This window comes from Rhamphochromis sp. 'chilingali', assembly GCF_963969265.1.
Source record: "Rhamphochromis sp. 'chilingali' genome assembly, chromosome: 9".
In the NCBI taxonomy this organism is placed as follows: domain Eukaryota; kingdom Metazoa; phylum Chordata; class Actinopteri; order Cichliformes; family Cichlidae; genus Rhamphochromis; species Rhamphochromis sp. 'chilingali'.
The window spans coordinates 31,316,770-31,339,734 of NC_137936.1; the positions used below are offsets into that span (position 1 = coordinate 31,316,770).

Below are 22,965 nucleotides of genomic sequence, written 5' to 3' on the forward strand. Positions count from 1 at the left end.
ATATTTGTCTTTGTTTGTGTTCAGACTTGTGTGTTTGCTAATACAGTATGTGTGTGTATTTGTGGTGTGTGTGTGTGTGTCACAGAGGTTAGTTAACTCGTGCACCCGACGTGGGGCCAGTGAGGAATAACTGCCATCTGCTCAGGCCTGAGGGAGTCCGCTGCCCACCCAGAGCTGCTCAGCCCTAACAGGTAGCCAGTGTGACATCTCAAACTCATCTCCAAACCACCAAACAGCAAATAATGAGGAGCAGACAGCTGGCCGATGGACGCTGCATGCCCCCCTCCCTATCCACACCAGAAACCCCCCCCCCCCCCAAATGTCTACTGAGCTTTTCAGCAATATGGGCAGGACAATGGTGATAGTGGGTTTGGATACATGCTGCACTAGATCCTTATTGTTACAATCATATATTTTTTAACCTTTATGGTTTATAACGCTTAAAAAGGCTTAAAATGAATGATCTTTGCTAGAGCTCTGAGACACACACAAAAAGTGTGGCCACATTATTAAGCCTACAGATGGCAGTATTTCAGCTGGAACTTGTGCAGGCTGCTGTGAGCCTTTATACACTGAGCGAGCGGGCCTAACGAGCGAGTAAACCGCTGCAACACAATTCCTTTTCCCATCAGAAGATGTGTGAATACATGATTCAAAATATACAGCCCATTTGTGCACATGGAAAGCAGTCATTTCACAAATGTATAAAGATCACAATCGTTTGACAAATAGGCCTATTTTGGTCGCTGACTTTATCTCCGTCCTGTGTGCTGTTGATAACACGCAGTCTAGGTCCAATTTGAATGGAATTGTAAGCGCATTTAGAAGTCGGCTCTTTACCAAATGTTTTGACGACTTTTTAGAATGAATCGTTGTCAGTGTCCATCTCCACTGATGAACAAATGCGCAGGAACTTTTATTCGTCTGCTGGAAAAAAAAAGACATAGAACAGGTATTGCAACGCGCCCAAGTTGTGCCAAAGGATGACGCGACGGAGGTCGGGTCTAAAAGCGCACATTGTACGTGAGGTGCAAGTGAACTGATGGGTGACTTCATGTAGCACCGGCATCCACACAGAGAGTGAGAGAGAGAGAGAGGGAGGGAGGGAGAGAGGTGGAGATGGGGTTGTATGACAGCCTGTTACAGAAAATGATCAATCCCTGAACGAGGCGGGAGGGTCACTTGATATCGTCTCCTTCTCAGCGGCTGACAGGGAGATGCTCACTGCTGTCCAGATGACTTTACAAGCTGTGCGTCGCGTCTGCGCGTAGAATAAATTAACCGGCAGTTTATCTCGCTGTATTTGTCGTCCACACTCATTTAGCCCACTGACTGACTCACTGACTGAGACGCGGGACGTTTCTCCCAATATTCAAGCGAAATAACCGGATCTGCGCTACTCATGAATGAGTCTCCTGCTATTTCAAGGTGAGTGGGCTATCCTTTGGTGTTAGCAGCTGAGCGGCAGCTTGTAGAGCAGCTCTGCATTGTGCAGAAGGGTAAAGTTGTTAGACTTCACGCACCTTGGACGCCGTGAAAAGACGCGCAGCGAGCGTGAACTCCGAATGGCGTTATGATTTAGAATGCACGTGTTAATTGGACAAATTGCGGCTCTGCTGACCACCTGTAACAACCAGCAGATGTGGGCTGATGTTCTGAAAACAAAGCAACTGTAAATGCCTCAGCTTCAGTACCAATCAGATCCTCAGGCAAGAGCATTTCTGTATTAGATTTGATGGGAATAATCTTCTTATCAATAACTCTGCTTTACACAAAGCCTGCGAAAGCCACCGGCTTGTGCAGATTTTCCCAAAACTCTTTAGACATTTAGATTATTCTGGGCAGTTCATCAGATTATTGGTCATCAGGAGAATACCAGAGTGAAGTATTTAGCCTGGAGACAGTCAGCTCTCCGCTGCTGCCCTGCAGCCAGAGCTCGTGCTGCTTTGGCAGCCAGGGCAGAGCAGAAGCCACTGGGATGCTGATAAAGCTGGGCAAGAGCTGAGATGAAGCTTGAGTCTGAAAGAACTAAAGCACACACAGCTGCAGCGGTGCCAACTACAACAATGCTGTTCACTAAGTACATCTTTGTTTGAGCTCTCCTCTGTATGGTGGTTGAGGGGGCGAGGAGCGGTTGTAGTTGGATTCACGGCTCTTTGACTCTCACCCCTCATGCAAACCAGATGAGCCCTTCTTCTCCCTGTATGCTCTTTCTGGTCTGGCTTATCTGGCCGGCCAGTTGGACTAGCTTTTATTCTCCTGGCCCCTCCAGAGTGGGAAAAGCCTCTCGTTGAGAGAGAGAGATTGGCTTCTCTTTTAGCATGCTCTTGCCAGTCATGCGCTTCGGCATTTTATCAGTTGCCTGCTAATTTTAGAATTTAAATGAATCTCCACATTACTTTTCTCTCTCTCTCTCTTGCAATTGACAACAATGAATGAAACTAAGGGTTTGGTTTATGATGATTCCTATTCTTCTGAGGTATAGTTGAGGATTACCCACTCCTAACTCCTCAGCTAAGCCATTTTAAAGCAAACAAAAAGACATACTTTGTGTCTTACACGATAAAGCTCTGTCTGAGATTTGTATTGTGACAGTAACACTTTCCAAGTTGCTGAGGATTATCCACAGTACTATCAGTTTTTGTGGGAACTATGTTTGTTAGGAAAACTGTAAAGAAAAAATACAAAATAACCGGGATAGAATTTCTGGAAAAACAAGTTACTATTGAGGTTTTCACTCACTGCCCAGATTTTAGGGAGTAAGTGAAATTTCAGGGGAAGATTTCTAAAAGTAGTGATATCAGTTAAAAAAAGAACGCTCATAAGTTTAAGAGATTAAACTTTGTTTCTGATTAGGTAAAATTTAAATTATATTTTAACTTTTTTAAGAGTCTAAAAGTAAGCCAATGGGGAAAAAAAATCAATTTTATTGGCAGTTTGATTTAATTGATCTATACATACCATTTGATGTAATTCCTCCATCTGCATTTGTAGTGGTAGTTTCTTGTACTGAGGAAATATAGGTGAATTATTCTGGAGTCTTTTGACCCTAGAGGCAATGTTGGACCAGTGTAGGTGAAGTAATTTAGAGCATCTGTCTCTGTCATTTTCACCCACAAGCTAGGAGTTAAGTGTTATCTCAGACTTCTACAGAGATTAATGAGCTACTTTATGTTTGAGAAGATAAGAAAAAAAGAAGAGGGATGCTTTATTACTACACTGCAAAAAACAGCTTGTGATTTAAAACAACTGCCAATTCAATCTGTGACATTGATTTTGAAGTATTTTCAATATCAGGGAGTGCAGCGTGGGTCAGAGGCAAAGGCGACGCACAGTTGCTCCAATAATACATCAGACGAATTAGTGTATGTAGCACACTTACACGGTGTGTGAGTGCACAGCAGCTCACTGCTACTGCCCATAGCTGGAGACCCCCCACCTCCAAGTCTCACCATCTCCACCCACCGCTACCCCTGGTTGCCTATGGAGACACTGATTAAACACGACTGTTCAGATGCTACAGCCTGCGGAAGAAGACGTCGAGCCTGCAGTTTGTGTGTGTGTGTGTTTGCACGTGTATACTGTACGCGTGTGAATGTGCGTGTTATACGTGTGCCTATTTACTGGTGCGTCTTTGCATATGAGTGCATATTTGCTAAGAGGAGACATAAAGAGAGGGAAGTGTGACGAGAGGGCTGCGATAACGGGGAGGAGAGCAAACAGTGATATGAAATCGACACTGATGAGAGAGAGAAAGGAAAAAAAGAAGGAAATGCAGACAGAACAAAATACTGCAGATGAACAAGCACAGCCAATGTGAAATTGTCCTTAGTCTTTACTCTCTTGCTTCCACCTTTCAGGCTTCATGCTTCCACTTATTTCAGTGTGTGATCCAGGCCTGGAGGGAGGTGCATATACAGTACATGTGGAGAAGAATAACCTTACAGGGTTAGACAGGAGTGTAAAAAGTGGAAATAGCTAGGTAGCAGGGGTGAGAAGGTCTAATATAGGAAGAGCGAGGAAGAGAAGTGGTAAAAAACAGTGGAGAGGAGAAGTGAGAGGGAGGAGAGGAAAGTGTGCAGCTCACCTGCCAGATGGCAGCTTTGGCAGCGCTCAGCATGCAGTGATGGCGGTCTTGCAATATGGCGCATTGCCTCCAGATTGTCACACTGTTGTTGATACAAACAGCGTAATAACTTTGCTGATGTGTTTGTTTTGCATGATTTCTTTGGCACTTCTGTATTTAGACAGCATATGGCCATACAAAATAGATGACAAAGTTAAGTGATGTCACATGAGTTTTTTTAAATCTGAAATGCATTGACACAAGTTTATCCGTTTGTAATCGGTTTTCTTATATTACTCATGAAATTCAGTTTAATGGCTCTGAAACCGCTGGGCTAAAAATTTTCAGATGTCTGAAAAAGCATTAACAATAACTGGAGAATATTATGGGAAGTACAGGAACCAGTGTTTTCATAACTTGGGTCATATAATGGATCACAAACATTAGGATATCTCGGCTGCTTTTGTTGTAACTTTTACAATCGCTCTTGTGCTAAATTGGTGGGTTTTCTGCCCTTTGAGGCAGATATTCAAGCCAGACTTTGGTAATTTCACAGCACATCAGTTTACTTCATGTAGCTTACATACAAAATACCTAAAACTTGCCATTTGGTAAAATTTGGTTATGTTATTATATCTTATGGAACATGGAAAGAAATTGGTCTTTATGTGTTTGAGCTAAACCCATGTAACTTCACTTTAATCCATCTCTTTCGTACCATTTCAACAAACTAATCATACTCGAATAACTTCTAAAACATGGCTTCTTCGTCTTTCTTCCTTAGTTTTGTGAAGTGTTGTAGTGTAATTATCTATCACCCAATATGAAATCTGAAAGCACAAAGAAGCCACTATGACATTTGTGGTCTCTGGCAGCTCTTTGACCTACTGTTATTTTAAGATATATTTTTGAGTTTCAACTTAAGTCTATGGATAATAACTAAAGATGATAAAGGCTGCTACAGATTTTAATTAAGTGTTTGACAGGTGTAGCATCCATCCATCCATCCATCCATCCATCCATCCATTCTTTCCTGCTTATCCTTGTCAGGGTCACGAGGGGCTAGAACCTATCCCAGCTGACTGGTGAAGCGACGGCTTTAAAACCAAATGTTTTAAACATTAATTCAGCCTTTGAAAAAAAAAAAGAAACATTTCTTTACACCTTTAAAAAGGTAAAACATAGGATATTTGATGTTTGTGATGCTGAGTACTAAAACAGTTGAACTTTGATAGATGGCTCAGGGAAAGCCTGGGGTGTGGTATCATGCCCAGGGATACTTCTACATGACTCTACATGTCGACTGAGGCAAGCCAACCCCAGTTCCTTGCCAGTTCTCAAAAAACAAGAGGCTGCTAAATGATGTAAACAGAGGTTTCAAGATTATATAAAATAAGTCTGGCACTTCAAACTGGTGTTCATTAGGGTTTCAGTAGTTAGCACTTGCAGTTGTCTTTTGGCCTTTGCATGTCACTGTGGATTTTCATCTGGTGCTCCAGTTTCCTCCCACATTCTAAAGAAACATATAAGACAGACTAGCGACAAATCCAGGGTATGGGGTTTTGTAACCCTAGTTAGATAAGGGCTTGAAAAATGGACAGATGGCACCTTAAACCAAATTGGACTGAATTATGAAACACCATCACCATTACAGAACACCGTCAAATTGCTCTTTTTTGCCACCTGGGAAGACAGAGTATTTGGGTCCACTTTGTAAAAGCCCTGTCTTACAAAAAAGTAAATGACTAATGTCTGGAATAATGCCTCACAACTTTAAGTGATTACATCTGCAAAATTGTCCTCACCAGGTTATCTGCAACATGTCATAGAAGTCCAGACTGTCTGGACTACATCTAAGACTGCTGTATAGTGATCAGCCGTTGGCAGCTACAAACCAGGTGGGACTGAGCTTAATAGACTTGGAGTATTCAATTTTAATTTGACAAGCAAATCCTATTAGGAAGGGCAAGTTGAGACGAAAGGATACTGCATTATTCCTGCAGGAGTTGTGATAAAGCATTAAAAAAAATGTAACGCATTTGCCATGAAGTGAATTTCTATTTGAGAGAAATTCACCTGCATTTGCAGTTTTGGTAAAATTCTAACTCACTTGGTTACTATACTTCAAACCAGGTTATTTCTATTTTTGGACATTGAAGACATTTCTGTGACTCTTCTCAAATTCATGTGAGAGGCTCAGGAAGTAGGATAGAATTTCTGACGGGTAGAATTAGAAAGAGGCCGGGCTGGATTGACCATAGAGTCTGACTGAGATAATCTGGGCAGATGCTTGTATTTGTACAGCTTTGGGGTGAATGGCCACCAAAGGCCTTATTTGCACTGCGGATTAAATGTTAAATGGGTTTTGGAGTAGCAGATACTTAGAGGGAAAGTTGTTGTATAGTAGAACATGCACCATCTCTCCTCCTCTTTCCTGTTTTACTCTCCCTGACTCGCCGTCTATTGCAGTCTCCTCTTGCTCATAGTGATTTGTCAGCAGTCGAGGTAGCAGCTGTTCCTTTTGCATTGTAATTTCTTTGATTGTAATTATTCGTGCCAGCTACCTCCAACCTTGGCATCTCCCACCCCACGAAACCATATGGGCAAAGCGGGAGGAAGCATACAGGCTTCTTTGGAATAAGTTCTTTGATTTCTGTGTGCAGTGGTGTGGGAATCATGGACATATGTGCTTCACAGCTTCAAATGTAGTCTGCATCACTGTGTTTGATTGCTTTTTCCCCATTCATACACTCAGTGAGGTCTAGTTTCTGCCAAATGTAAAGTATTTTCCTTGTCAGGTCTCCTTGATTTATGCATGAGAAATCAATATGGTCCTGCACATCTGTAGAGTAAGTCAGTCGGTCTGAGGAAAATATAGCTTTGCTTTAGAGAGAGCAATAACAACCTGGCCAAAAAAAGAAGAAAAAAGGCAGATATATAAGTGCGAACAGACAATAAAGCCATCCCTCTGAACATAAAGCTGGTAGTTAATATATATTATCTTATAGTACAAATAACTAAACAGGTGAGCTGTTCTGTATTTGGTCCCCAGTCTTCATTTCACCATCTTCATTGTCTTTGTGCGGGTGCAGAAAGATAACTCCAAAACCTGATCAAACACACCTGTTTACTCCTCGCTCTGAGGCGATGTAGGTTACCACTACAGGCGCTAGCTGTGTGGCTCCAGAAGAAAGACAGCTCACTCTGTCTTCCTATGCGATTGCTGAATTATAGAAGACCCTCTATACTGCATGGGTTTTCATCACGGCGCTGGAGGTCACTTTGTCTTTCCCCTGTATGCTCATCATATATGCAACACGAGGGCCTCAGCAGTTGAGATGAGCCAGCTTGAGGTCACCATTAAGTAGGGAAGACCAACAACGAGATTTATGGAAGAGGAGACAGAGCTGAGAAGAGGGAAGGGTGGAGAAAGGCATGCATGGTTAAATCTGACTGTGGCAGCAGTGCCCTTCATCTGGTCCCTGCTCTTAACAGCAATTTCAGATAAAGTACTGTATCTGCATGTATAATGCATATGCCCTGAGATAATGGAATGCATTGCAGAGGAGGCTGCTGACTGTGTTGTGGTGATCTGTTGGAATTGGTCCCCTATGTCACATTTACAACTGCCCAGGTTCTGCGCAGCATCCTGCAGTTATTAGAAGCCGAGCTAGTTGCGATGACATAGCGCTGTTTTACTGTCCCCCACGGACATCCTCCACTACTCTACCATCAAGAATTGTGGCTGGCTAGAGAGTCCTAAAGCCTGTAATATCTGCGCTGGCCAATAAACTAAACAACAAGCACGGAGAAAAGGAAATAATTGTTCTGTTTTTTATTATATAAAAAATGCTGGGACACGCAGAGGTGCCAGTCGAGCTGCCAATGAAGCTAAATGAATTCACAGCAGTTTGCAGTGATTTCCAGGGAACAATTGCCTCCCAAAGTGTTATTGCCATTAGTCTAAATACTGGTTTTAAGATTGCCCCCTTCCAACTGGGCAAAGTGCTTCTCTTTGAATTTACATTGTAGAACATAATGATAAAAATTAACCACGGGCCAACTGTCATAAAATTTGACTGAGCAATATCAAAGTGAAGATATCCTGTGGGTATCTGCAGTGTGAGCATCCAAGCTACACATTATGTCCTCTGAGGCTCGAGTCTGTGTTTGGGTGAGGGGGATTTTGAAGGCGGAGCCTATTGCCCTGGGCTTACCCTCTACAACACTGTGTCTGATAAAACACGATGGGCTGAATAGAAAACACTGCTTTTCTAATAAACTCCACCGGTCCCTTGTGATTCATTATGACATTCATTTAAAAGTCATTGTTAATAAAGACGGCATTTTCATGTCCTAATTCCCCGACTCATCATTGTAGGTACCAGCGACAGCCCCTGGCTCTGGCTTGCTGGCTCCCTCCTCCCTTCTGTGTCTGCCATGTTTGACCTACTTCTGTCTCCACAACATTGTAAACAGATCTACTAATTGCCTTCATTTATTCATTTGGAAGTCAAGTTCTGTTGCGACTGGCGCCCTTTCAGCCCATTCATGTGTGATGTGTACAACTAGCCCTCCCCCCAATGACGGGCCTGTGCGTATTTGACGAGAACCCCAGTCAAATGTATCCCATGTGGGTTTATATACTACAATCTCAAACGTTCAGAAGAACTGCAGCCACATATTGTCCAACTCCAAAATGATGTCCTATAAGAAACTTTTAAACTTCTATCAGCAGCCTCATCAGCACAAACCTACAGACACAAAAACCCTTCACGCTTGTGCACAGCCCGCTTGTAATCATAAAGACAGAAGCTGTTATGACTATTGTAGTTCAGACAGTTTTCCGCCCCCGTGGTCTTATACTGTTATTGGCTTTGTGCAGCCTTATAAATCTAGGCCACACAAAACAACAGCGACAAAAAGGAAAAAATTTTTTATCACCTCTGATGTGAGTGACAATGACTCCTATTGTTGACTAAGTGTGAGCACCGAGAAGTATCTTCTGACCTTTAGAAATATCATGGCGCAGTCTGTCGACAGTGTTCTCAAATCTATAATCCAAAACATAAACAAGATAAACCTGAACACATGCTGCTTGTGCTAAATCTGTCCTTCTTTAAAGTGTAAAAAAAATCCTCTTGTATCATCTTGCTCTGAGTGTTTGGAAAGGTAACATCTCCAAAATGTGAATGCTTTGCAAAAATACGTAGCTACCAGCAACAGCCCCTGGCCGAGTGAGCTGTGATGACAAACATGGATAAGAATGTTCAGTTTAAGACTTCAACATAAATGTGACTATTAAATATGATTGTGAACAGAAAATCAAAACCTAATTTCCCTAAACAGTTTACTTTACAACATTTATAGGCACCACCTCTAGCCTTATATTTCAGGCCACTTGTTGTTAAACCTCTCATCCCTTTAGTTTGAGAAGCTTTGTCTGAGGGGTTTCCACCACTTTGCCTGCCAGACCATCTATAGTTCCAGGGAATAATGTATTTGTATTACATCATTCTTGAAGATAAATAATTTATCTCATCATCCTATCATCATCCCATGTTCTTACAAATACTATATAACCAGCCTAAAAGGCTTAGTTTAGCTATAAAGCACAGCTTTAGCAATTCAGTGTTATTGGTTGATCTAAATTATCTAAACTTAATTAAACACGGTGAATTCTTATTAAAGCATTTTATCGGGAAATGTGTATTTTAATACTTTTAACTTCATGTCAGTTCTTTTTGTGATGATCACAATTGCGTTTTAACACAGTATCGCAAATCAATTAAGCCTCTGCCTACAAAGCTCTTCACTACTTCACAAAATATGCAAATCTTCAAGAAATAAGGTTTCCACATAATATCTTATCTGAATGTACTACAGTACACATGAAAAATGCTGACAAAACATATCTTTATGCTGTCAAACTTGAGCGATGACTGAACATGATGCACATACTAAAAAAGAAGAGAGCCCTCTTTTAATTATTTCATCTCAACAGCAGTAACCATCGCTTCCGTCCCGTGAATCATGCTTAACAGGGTGCTACAGAAGCTATGACAGCATTTCGCCTCAATTAAAGCTGAACCAAAAGGATGGATTTGGTTCCACAGATCTTGATCCAGGTCAAAGGGTCGTGTTTGCGGAGCACGAGAGACTGGCTTCTCCCTCCTCTGTGTTGTGATTGGTGCCCGCTGAGAGCGCACGTCCCCAGAGGCCTCAGCAAACCATGTTCCTGTGTGTGAGTGTGAATGAGTCACGTCTGGGCTGGAGCGTGTCTGAGTGGCGAGGCGGAGAATTCAGCAGGGAGGACTGCGCAGGGCGAAGAGCTGTCTCTATAATCCAGGGTAAACACTGAGCAGCATGACTGCACGCCTTAGACGTGACCAAAGCCGGCAGAACAGAAATGGATGAAACGACGAGGCTGCTGCTTGCCTGCATGCCTGCCCAGCTCCGTTTGCCACCAGCACTTCCTTAATTTCTCTTCGTGTTTTTCTCCCCTGTTTTGTAACTCCTTTGAGGATTTCACTGGAGACTCTCAGCACTGAATTAACCTGTGGGTATCACTGCTGGTGTCTGTTGTTTAAGGTCAAGCCAGACTCGAGCCAACCTCTGTAAATATCATTTGGTCTGCTATTTGCTGTTAGACCTCAAGAGCGATGTCTTATTTATTATTTCCAGTTGAGGAAAGGTCATCACTTGAGTTTTTGATAAGATTACAATGCATATTACACCAAAGGTTTTAAGTTGGAAGTTTGTAGAGTGAGTTCAAGCAGAGAAATCCAAAGCAGAGACAAAGTAGAGACAGCCCCAGCTGAAGCACAAAAATCCCTTTTCTGTGGCAGCTCAAGAATTCAGTCACATTTTTCTAACTCTGCAACTTTCAAGCAGCTCTTAAGTGCATTACTTGACATTCCATTATTTAAAAGACTACAAAAAGAAGAAGAAAGATCTCGGGGGAAAAAGGCTGTACTTCAAAAAGTAAAGTTTCGCAATTAGCACTAGTTCATGGTCATTGCTGAAAATAAGCACATGAATCTTGTTTATATTTCATTTTATCCAGATGCTTCATCCTCCAGTATTTCAATCACGCATGAGTACTGATTTCATCAGGTTTTCAGGATAAATGAAAACAGAAACTGGTTCATGGGCTCATCAGCTTGCAAAGCAGATGATCTGAGGGATTTTCAGAAAGAATTTGCTGGACAACATTTTGCCTTAAATAAAGATGTAAATATTAGAGCCAACATGTCCTGCCAAATCTAGGCTTTCTGAGAACTAATAAAAGACATGTTTTTTTTGTGTCCAGTCAGGAAAAAAAAGGAAAGACTTCTCTGTTTTCTAAAACAAAGGCAGCAAAGATAGCACTGTGACTGTGACTGATTCATTTCATGTCTTTATAAATGGAATCTGTTTTAAACAAACAAAAGCAAACACTAAACTTCAGATTTAAGAGCTCCAATGCAGCGTGTGGCAGATATTACTCTTCGGTGGCCAATTACTGGTAGAGTTGCTCACACTGAGCCTGCCAAATTGAGCAGAGTAGGTCGGGACACTCAAGTGACTTCTCCCCCTGTGTGAGCACGGTGGGGACAGATGGGCAGGAGATGCTGGAGTGGAGCTGGAGTTGGCCCAGCCAGCTCAGTGTCAGTCCATCCGCTCTATCCCTGGCTCCAGCTCAACTCAGCCGGACATCCTGTTAGTCAGCCAATGGAGAGCACCCACCGCATCATGACCTCCGCATTAGGATCTGACATGGCTGTCTTCATTTAACCTTTACTTATACCAGGAAGTCTCACTGAGAAAACACCCCGCTTACGTTAGTTCCAGCCAAAAAAGGACAGTTTGCTTCCGAGGTATAGTCTTCTAGGATTTGGCAGGATATACTTGGAGGAAATTTGAAAGCATTTCATTTATTTTTATTTTTAAAGGATTGTTAGAAGAGTGTGAAGGTGCTTTTGGTGTAGTAACGGCGATAACAAAGGAGAGACAGAAACCACCTTTGAGTGTATGATTGGAGAAGCTTCAGGCAGCACACAGGCAGGATTTAGAGTGATGTAGGTGTTTTAATTTATGATGTATCCTCCTATGCAGACAGTTTTATTACTCTTTTAATGGACATCGATGAAGTAACGGCATATGTGAAGCTACTTTATCTACGATGCTTGTGTTGCCATCATAAAACATCAGTCTTTATATAGAGGAAAAAAGACCCTCTTTTTATTGTAGATAAGCTTATTTTGTCTGGCCATATGGGAGACGAAAATATATTTTATATTAACGTTATAACAGTAAAAAATAAATAAATTAAAAATGTACATCCATCAAACATTCATGTGGCTAACTCATCCATCTTTTTTGTCCGTCATGTGTTTGACGGACATTGTTTGTCCCTTGGAAATATTTACATAAAATATGCTAATGAAATTAAAAAGGGAAGTGTGAGTTGATGCTGCCAGGCTCTGAATCTCTAATGACTCCCTGCCATCCCTGGAAAAAGCCTGATTAATTTAGGAATGTCGGCCGCATTGGAGAGTGATTAATTCCTCCTGGATTCAACCATTTAAACGAACAAGGCAGAGGGGAGGAAGGAAAACAGGGAGCCCAAAATATGGATGCATAATTAATACATTTGGATCATTTAATTAGCCACCCAAACAGAGGGAACGCGCAGCTACATTGTGTCACTGCTTTGTTCAAGTAATAGGCCACAGTTAGGTCTCTCTTACAGAAAGGCGAATATAATGAGCCCCCCTGTTGATATGGGGAATATTGGACCATCTCTCAGGCTAGTAAATATGGGGAGACAGTTTGAACAAATGATTACTTGTTTCTTTGATGTCTCATGTGTCTGACTAAGCAGAGCTAGAGAAGAAAACAAGACATTTCTAGGGTTTTAGTGCCTAACGATATCCTGAAAAGCAATCTTTCACACTTGAAAGAATCAAGGATTTTTTGAGATCTAAAACAAATGTCTGTCTTTTCTTTTTCAGAATGATGTGAAGCTCACTTGAGGAGAACAAGACCCCGCTTGAGCTGATCTTTTTTCTGGACAATCCTGCTACTTGTTGACACACAACCCTGTTTGTCTGAGCTCAATACTTTTCAGAGCCACGTGGGGATGGGAACGTGCTTGTATAAAGGATGGACTTACTGCGGCCTCACTAAAGGTCACGGTCCTCTAAAGGTCATGTCATGGCCCCTGGCACTGTGGCTATTGACTCTAATCTCTCTGAATCAAAAGATGACTCTAGGACAAACTATGAACACCTTCCAATCAGAGAGGAGGGAGTGGTCGCTGAACCACTTGACTGTGCATCAGTCTACTGGGGCTTTGTACATTGGAGCTGTCAATCGAATTTACAAGTTGTCTTCTAATCTAACACTCCTGGTGTCTCATGATACAGGACCAGAGTATGACAACAAAGCATGTTATCCTCCACTAATTGTCCAGCCCTGTTCTGAGCCTTTGGCCTCCACTGACAATGTTAACAAATTGTTGCTTATCGACTACTCTCACAACCGGCTGCTGGCCTGTGGCAGCCTCTACCAGGGCGTCTGTAAGCTGATGAGGCTGGATGATTTGTTCATCCTTGTGGAGCCCACGCATAAGAAAGAGCACTACCTGTCCAGTGACAACCAGACTGGGACGATGTATGGAGTTATTGTACCCTCTCAGGGTCAGGATGCGACTTTATACATCGGCACTGCCGTAGGCGGAAAACAGGACTACTTTCCAACTATCTCCAGCCGAAAGCTGCCTCGTGACCCAGAATCCTCCGCCATGCTGGACTATGAGCTTCACACTGATTTTGTTTCTTCTCTGATTAAAATCCCCTCAGACACACTGGCTCTTGTGCCACACTTTGACATCTACTACATCTATGGCTTTGCCAGCAGCAGCTTTGTCTACTTCATGACTGTCCAGCCGGAGACTCCAGAGAACGGGATGCCTGCAGGTGGCTCCCCTGGCGACCTCTTTTACACATCCCGCATCATCCGCCTGTGCAAAGGTGACAAGAAGTTCCACTCGTATGTGTCACTTCCTGTGGGGTGCATTCACAGAGGCGAGGAGTACCGTCTGCTGCAGGCAGCTTACCTGTCCAAGGCCGGCAGGGTTCTGGCTAAGTCACTCAACATTAGTGCTCAAGAGGATGTGCTCTTTGCTGTGTTCTCGAAAGGACAGAAGCAGTACCACGACCCTCCAGATCACTCTGCTCTCTGCATCTTCACCATCCAGGACATCAACACCCGCATTAAGGAGCGGCTGCAGTCCTGCTACCAAGGAGAAGGAAATCTGGAGTTGCACTGGCTGCTGGGAAAGGACGTGCAGTGCACCAAGGCGGTAGGTAGATTTTAGGGAGAAATGCTGCTTTGAACTTCATATATTTAGCGAAAGTATCACACAGTAGTGTGTAGCAGTGATATAGTAGAGCTGTACTGAAAGTTAGACTTGCAAGTATGATTGCAGCCTAAACAGCTGATAGATAGGCAGTCTGTGCTATGCTGAAGACACTATTCAGGTTTCAAGATCCCATGAGCGCAGAAGAGCTGGAGGAGATTATTTCCACAATGCTAATCAGAGGAATTCTGTATTGAGCTCTGATTTCATTCAGGGGTTTAGGCACCGACTCCCGCCTCCTTCTCCTCCCCTTTCTCTCCCTCTCTTTCCCCATCTCCCTCCTTCTGCTCTTGTCGCTGTCAGCATTTTTTGAGCCCTCTGAGACCTGTTCTTGATCTTGAGAAAAAACTGCCTTTCTTGTGAATGTCCAAGTCTGTGCCTTTATAAAAGCTATAATTCTGCATAATGAGAGGCTTTCATGGAAGCAAGTTGAAAGTGAAGCGTGAAAACAATGATATTCATCGCATGCGGTAAATCACTCTTGTGGTTCCCAACATGTACTTTGATTAAACCATGTCATCAAATAAATGAGATGTAATGTTATCCATAACACCAACGCAATCGCAAAAGAAATCTCTCTCTCTGTATTCATATGCTGTATGTGTCTGTAATGTGTCTCATTGGATACTTTAGTTCTCTGGTTACATAAATACTCAGTCAAATCAAGCACCAGTTGGGCATGGTGATGCATTAGGTATGATTTCTGTGGTCAGTACAGTTTATATAAGTGTTCATGCATGTAACAACATTGTATAGCCACGGCAGATCACCACTTGAAAAGCCCAAAACCTTTCCACTCTGTTGATTCAGTGCCAATAATGGCAGTTTCTTATTCTGCTAGTTTAAATATAAATTTTATTGCTTTTTGCAACAACATACAAAGGTTTGTTTTCCCAATTATATGCTGCTGTAATAGGAACCCTTTTTCCCCGCCCTCACCTCCCACCCTGCTCTCTTCCAAACCTACAAAAAAAACAAAAACAAAAAACAAACCCACATAAAATATGTATACATTTGTACAATATGTGGCATTTATACATATTCAAGGAAACAAAAAAGAAAGGAGAGGAAAAAAAAGTAGACAATAGAAATAGCTAGCACATACTAAACAATTTTCTCCTCATCCACACTCCTGCAGGAGTTGTCCGATGTTTACTTCTTTTATAAAGTTTTTAAATGGCTTCCAAATTTCATCAAAATATGTTAACTTGTTTTTGAGAAAGTACGTTATCCTTTCCATTGCCATACACTGTGCCAAAGAATTTATCCAAGCACCAATAGCAGGAGGATCTGATGTTTTCCAATTTAATGCAATCATACGTTTTGCCTGTAATGTACAATAATCCATAAACTTAATTTGATGGGCTCTTAGTTTAAGATTTTTAGAATACACTTGTAATAGCAACATTTCTACATCTAGATGTAGATGTAGATGTAGAAGTATTCTGCTAGTTGCTGGGCAAATAAGACATAAAATTCACAGCTAATGACTGAGGCTTTAAATTGGCAGCTGGGTGCTTTAAGTGAAATGATAATATCACTTAAAGTGTAAGAGGTGGGAACTCAGAGATTTTTGTAGCTGACCGTTTGGGGAGTTCCTTTTTTAAGGCACAAAATATCAATTATGCAAATTAAGTATTTAATAACAAATGGGACATGCAATTAACTGCTAAAATAAGCCTGTCTTATTTTTTTGCATTTGATCTGGAAATTAACTCACTGTACCTGTATCTGTATTTTGTAAATCACACATAAAACTAATCACACCTATGAGAACTATTTGGGGATTGGGCTCACATGCTATTTTGCCGAATATAGTAAATCTGGCCCTTGGTCATTCAATTCTCAAGTTGATCCTTTCAAAGTTTCCTCTAGGTCTACTTTTCCTTCCTGATAAGGGAACAACACAATGAATTGCCACAAAGAAGGCGCTTGAAAATGGCTTCATTGGGCATTAAGGCGTTCTCAACACCAAACAGAGAGACCTACAGTATTTAATTCAATAGCAATCCATCACACTACTGTTAGCATAACAAAATTTAACCAAAAGAAAAAAAAGGCAACTATGCTACTTTAATAAAATTTGATCATTAGCCTAATGTGTTTCAGAAACAGAGGATAAAAAATAGCTGCTCTAAAAGGGTAGATTTATATATTAGGTGACAGGCAATTAGCAGAGGTTTGAGGTGCACGTTAGAAGATCAAGCAATCTAAAAATCTGAGAAAAAGACAAACTACACAGGGTCTCTGGTGCACACACTCTTGAGGTCAAATGCAAGTTTTTTTCCCAAGTGAAATACTGACCAGATATTGGAATCAGCATAAACGTCAGGGTTTCCTAAAACTTATGTTCGATGCCATGGCAGTGCTCCAAAAGATGAGATAATTCATGTAAATCACAAAAGTCTGTATAGTGTCAATACAAGAACAGTTAAACAATAACCGAAGTCCTGAAGACACACCATCTGGAAACTATAAACTAAACCAAAGTATAAACCTAATAATAAGCCTGTATATTTCTTGTGCTAATCCATCTAGTGCAAGTTAAGAATCTTTACTGGATCAGTCACTGGCTGAGACCACATCCTCATTATTATTTGACAATGGTGGATGAAGAATTGTGAACTGATGGTGCGGTTTGGGGAAGGCCTGAGAGCGGACTGGCAGCGGCTCCTGAACCAGGCAGATCCAGAAGTGAATGAAAAAGAGGGGTTGGGAAAATGAGAACAACACGTTTTAGTGTTTTAGGGCTGCAACGATTAGTCGACTAGTCACGATTACGTCGACTATCAAAATCGTCGACGACTGATTTAATAGTCGACGCGTCGTTTGAAGCTTTGTAAGATCCCAAAAGACGCAGGAATAAGTAGTAGGATTTAAGAGTGTAATAACGGACTGAAACAGAAGATGGCAGCACTGCATGTACAAGGATGCCAGCTGCCGTTAAACCCCGAAGAAGAATAAGAAGCTGTGTCCCAGAATTCATAGCGCAGCCTAGTTCAGTTTCCAACAATGGCGGCAGCTAATTAGTTTTAATATTACTCTTATTATTCTTTCTGGGTCACAAAATAAACGTTTAACATATTTTCAGGAGAGAATGTAGATGTGTAAACCTCAAATATCTGCTCAGTTTATCAAGACATCTCATATTTTCAAAAGCGCTCCGACGTTTTCGGAGACGTCTGTTACCCACCAGCTCGATAGCTAGCCGGGGGCAAGGCTCACTAGAGCCCGTGAGAACACCGGACTCCCGGCAAATCGTTTTCAAACCCACCGCTGTCTTCCGCTACTCAGGTTAAACATGATATACAAATCCCTTAGATAACTTAAAAATTTTATTGTTTGCCTTTTTTTTAGTATTTTATTTGTTCCTGAGTAAATCGGTTTGGCTGAGATTAAAGTTATAGTTTTTACACAGCTGAATAAACGTCAAGCAGACAACTGATTATCAGATGCTCGAGAATATACTCCGGTGTCCCGTTATATTTTAGATATCAAGGAGTTTATTAAATTTCACCGAAACAATCTGCAAATGTCATTAAAATTTAATAAACTATCATCTTGTCTTTATTTTTAGTTAGCACATACCTTAAACACTTAAAGCTGTAAGCTAATGATAGTTATATAAGAGCAGATGCATGCTGGTGCAATAAGCTGTACGTTTTACGTCCAATGGATGCATGATCTGATTAGTCCACTAATCGCAAAAATAATCGGTGACTAGTCAACTATCAAAATAATTGTTTGTGGCAGCCCTAATGCATATACAGACAAAGGACCAGAAGGGGAGTGTAGGAGCAGTGGTCCTGCTTCTAAAATTCAGATTAATTATCTTCACGTAAACTTTAACCTGGCGGTACTAGATTTGAGTGCATTTTCTCAAATGTGTGCATCAAGTTTTAAATGACACTCCATTCAATCATCAATCGCAAGTGTCACAACAGCAAGAAGTTATTTGAAGATTATGAAGATTAATCCCCAGAAGACCACAAAATCTGATGGAAGTCCAACAGTTGATGATTAAATTCAAACCAAAATGGTCAAAAAAGCAACCAAAGCAATTCTGCTTTTAGTACAACTACTAAATCCAGTATTAATTTACAGCATATATGTGTAAGTGTCCACATATATTTATTTAGTGTACAGATAGGCATGTCATTAAAATTTCAGCAGCAGAATTTCACATTGACTATTTGGCAATATGTGCAACACTTTTGTGGGTCCAGAGGGAATCTTGAAAATGAGAGATGGATCTTCTATTTCTTGTTTATAAGACTGGAGGTAAAGTGCATGAGCAAAAAGAACTGGGCAGTGGTGCGATATTAGATACATTTATGGTATGCTCACTTAATTGATCACATTTAGTTAAACTCAGGCACAAAGCCTGATCAAAGGAAAAGCTCATTTCAGGGCTAACGAATAATATATGCTTCAGAAATGGAGGATTTAAAACAACAATAAAAAAGCCCTAAAAGGGTAGATTTATATATTAAGTGACAGGCAATTAGCAAAAGTTTGAGGTGCATGTTAGAAGATGCAATAGGACTGCTAAGCGTGCAGCTCTCTTTGATGCCCAATCAAAACCTAACATCTCTTGTGCTCTGTGATGTCAGATCAAGCAATCTAAAAATCACAGAAACAGGCGCAAAATACACGCCGTCTCTCGTGTTTGCCATCAGCAATTATTCTGCTCCGCAAATTTGCCCGCTCTGAGGCGTGTTCACAAACCCAGCAGCACAAACCCTTTTGAAGTAATAATTTTTAACCCTGAAAATCGTGCGCTTAATGCATGTTAGGCTTACCATAAGTCACTCTGAGTTCTCCTCTTATATTCGCATGTGTCTACAGCAATTTCAGTCAGTTTCTGGCCCCCACTAGCTCTCTTCACCCTCTCTCATTACATCTATTTCCTCTCCTTATATCTGTCATACCCACTCCTCCTTCATTTCATTCTCACTGCTTTTCCATCCCTCCTCCTTTCACCTTCTCTCCGGTTCTCTTCCTCACTTCGTCTCAAAAACACAACTCTCTGCCATCATTATCTTAATCTTTTCTATATTTTCACTCGCACACCCTCCTTCTCTCCACGCAGCCTGTTCCCATTGATGATCACTTCTGCGGTCTGGATATAAACCAACCCCTGGGGGGTTCCCAGCTGGTGTCAGGTCGGACAGTGTTCACTGAGAGCAGGGACAGGCTGACCTCTGTCACTTCCTACATCTACGGTGGACACAGTGTGGTCTTCCTGGGGACCAGGAGTGGGCGACTTAAGAAGGTGAGTGCAGCTATACACTAACAGTCACTGGCAAACATGAGAGGATTTTTATCTTGTTTTAAAAAGAATGAAATCTGACATGCATGAATTGTATTGTTTGTGGTGAATTGGTAGATCTCAAGACATGGGAAAGATGAGAAGAGATTATGCATCTTTTGATGATTTACCATGTTGCGTTTCTACACAAAACACATCAATGATTTCTTAAGGCTGCTCTGCCTCCTGTGATAATTAGTTTGGGGTCATGTGGTAACATGAAACACCATATGAATGGCATGCCATGAAATTTTGTGTGTTAACACTACATTTTGTTTTTGCTTATGCATTTTTAAATGTATTTTTACATGATTAATTATTCCCTGTAACACTGAACATACTTAAAATGTGCAAAAATGACACAAAACATGCCCGTGGCATGCTCTTACACTACAATCCCATGGCATCATATTGCGCTTCAATAAAACTTTTGGGTGAATGAATAAACGAAAGGAAATGGGTAACTCATTCTGCCGCCATCATTCAAAGGGACTGAATGATGGCACTTCAAAATTAAATGTGTTGTACAGTATTTCAGGACTTCCCTTTTATAAATATTGGCGATTTACATACTTTTTAGTCACAAATGCTGTGTGTCTATTCAGCTTATCTTTAAACTTTACTTTTTCAAGTTCTAACATGAAAAACTGAAAGCTTCAAGCTCAAGCCAGGACTACATCACTGTGACAGCAGGTTCATTTCTCCACCGTGCAATCAGATATTCTGAGCTTAACTATCTCAATCCCATATTTGGCAGCTTTTTAAAACAAGCTTAGCAGAACTGCATGGCATGATCTGATATCGAACATCATAATTGCTGCTGCTCCAGGATCATCACAGGAGCTGAGCAGTTATGTGTTTGAGATATCATATCTTTGTAACTCAGGGGAAAAAAAATGCTGCATGTTGCAGTCAGACTCCTTATAAGTTCTCGCAAGTGAGCTCACATTATCCCTATTTTATACTCCTCACACTGGCTCCCAGTCGATTTTGAGAATGCTTTTTCTGTACTTATATACAGAGCACTAAATCGACTAGGTCCAGATCATTTATCTCAACATCTTATTAAACACACTACCGCTCGCAGTCTTCAGTCGCAGGATCAAAATTTATTAGTTCTGCCTACCAGATTGAAGACTAGCAGGGGCAGAGCCTTTAAGTCTGTGACACCTAGAGTCTACCACTCCAGCTACATTTAGCTGACTCTGTGGACTCCTTCAAAAGGCATTTGAAAAGGCTTCTGTCTAACCAGGCCTTCTGCTGAGATTCTTTTTTTCTTTCATTTATTACTTTTTAAATCCTGTAACATGGTGTCATACTGATAGCAATAGTTTTGTTTTGTTTTTTAACAATTTTTTAAAATGATTGCAATCATTTTGTTGTGCTGTGACTTTATGTCAGTTAAAAGTGCTCTTCAAATAAAGCACTTGCATACTAATTACAATAAAAGACATTTGCCTTTAAGGGTTTCTGCCAGAAAAGCGTCTTAAGATATAGTTAACACTGTGCAAGGATATGCATTCATGCAAACTGATGATACAAAATGATACTTAAACATAACCGATCAGTTTTAGCATCTAAACTTACCCAAACATCGATTGACAGTAACTTAATAGTGCACGAAGTCTAAAAATAATATCTCCACATTGGACACAAACCCCCACCATCACATTTTTCTCTGCAGGAAGTGCTAAACTTCGGTATTTTGCCTGACTTGCAAAGCTGTGACATCACAAACATGTGACTGGTCAGTTCAAGTGATGGTCCTGGAGCAACGTTAACATTATATTGTAGAAGCAAAGCAGATACTGTTATATCAGATACATCTGCTGACACGACAAATTTTTCACATGTAAAATTACCAAATTTATCAAAATCTCTGCGATATACACTGCTGAAATACATCACGTCTGGCAGCTTTTGTGTCTCACCCACGCGGATGTAATAATGATCCCTAATCCATTAACAGAAATTCATGCAATAATCTGTTCAATTAATGATCTAATTAGCATAACTGGTTTTGTTAAGTATATCATGGTTATTATGGTAGGAGGACATTACGCAGCTGAACAAAGGTACAGCAGCACCACATTTTGTGCTTCAGCCCTCAGACAGTCGCTCTTAGTTGAGAACAAATTGATGTAAATCTCCATCCATGACTACTTGAGCCAAAACTGAAGCGCACGTCTGTTCCTTCAGTTCCTTTGTGTTAAAGTAAAAGGACATTATGCAGCTGTAGTGGCTCTTGTTTAACAGTGCCCTGGTGGATTTTGGGTTGAATAGCTTTTAGCATTACAAATTACCTCGAGGACCACTTCACTGATTTAGAAAATGATTTTGCTCCGCTTAATAAGAATTTTTAAATGTTTCTAAACATAATTAAATGTACCTAAGTGTTCTGTGCAAGTTTTAGTTCATGCTGCTCCCTAAAACTTCAAAAACATGTGTGTGTTCTCTGCTTCAAACCCTAAAATATGATTTCCAGTTCTTTTCAATTCCAGGATTCAGCCTCATGGTTATAGCGCCTTGTACGAATGTCTTAAAATCTAATGTTAATTTTCTTTTACAGATAAGTTGGTGATATGAAACATTTTTTTTTTCTGTAAAAGGCAAAAAAGATCAAATCCAATATTAAATTGACTAGTATTTCCTGTGCAAACCAGATGTATATTATTTTAAATCATTCTGAGCTCAGCTGCTGTCAAAAAACTGCTAAAACACACATAACTGTTTCACATTTACACTGGGTGACATGTTTCTTTATAACAGTGAACACAAGCTCTGTAGTTTATTTTGAGTCATTCAGCAAATACCATTCTGTTCCCTTATATAACACAGCAAATCTGCATCTGAACATAGCCTGCGACAAATTCTCTTTTTACACTTGTTTAAGTAGCACTGGCTTAACTATGGCTCCTAGCTATTTTAAGAACAGCCTTTTAAAGATTTAATTTTTTAGAAACAAGGTCAAAAGCCTTAGACAAACACAGTCCAGGGTCAAATGCTTTAACAGTCTGACTAAGTCACTGTGGATTTTGGTATTTTCTTTGTAATCATCACAAATTTTTTTTTTCTTGTGCCGTCCACATAATCACAGAATCCCTGAGCAACCTTGGTACCAGCTGCCGTGCCAAAAATAAAATGCAGAACACGAGCTAACTGGCACCCCAGTTCACGCCTCTC

At 40.9% G+C, this 22,965-nt stretch overlaps 1 protein-coding gene across 1 annotated transcript in view; it reads left to right on the forward strand.

The window, feature by feature from the left end:
- The first annotated feature begins 1,108 nt into the window (after positions 1-1,108).
- LOC308403313 (plexin-A2-like) overlaps positions 1,109-22,965 on the forward strand; it is an 86,474-nt gene continuing 64,617 nt past the window's right edge. The window contains exons 1-3 of the mRNA XM_080892617.1: positions 1,109-1,428; positions 13,063-14,414; positions 19,564-19,746. Of these exons, the coding sequence (XP_080748743.1) occupies positions 13,191-14,414; positions 19,564-19,746 (1,407 nt within the window). The 5' untranslated portion in view covers positions 1,109-1,428; positions 13,063-13,190. The remainder of the gene's footprint in view (positions 1,429-13,062; positions 14,415-19,563; positions 19,747-22,965) is intronic.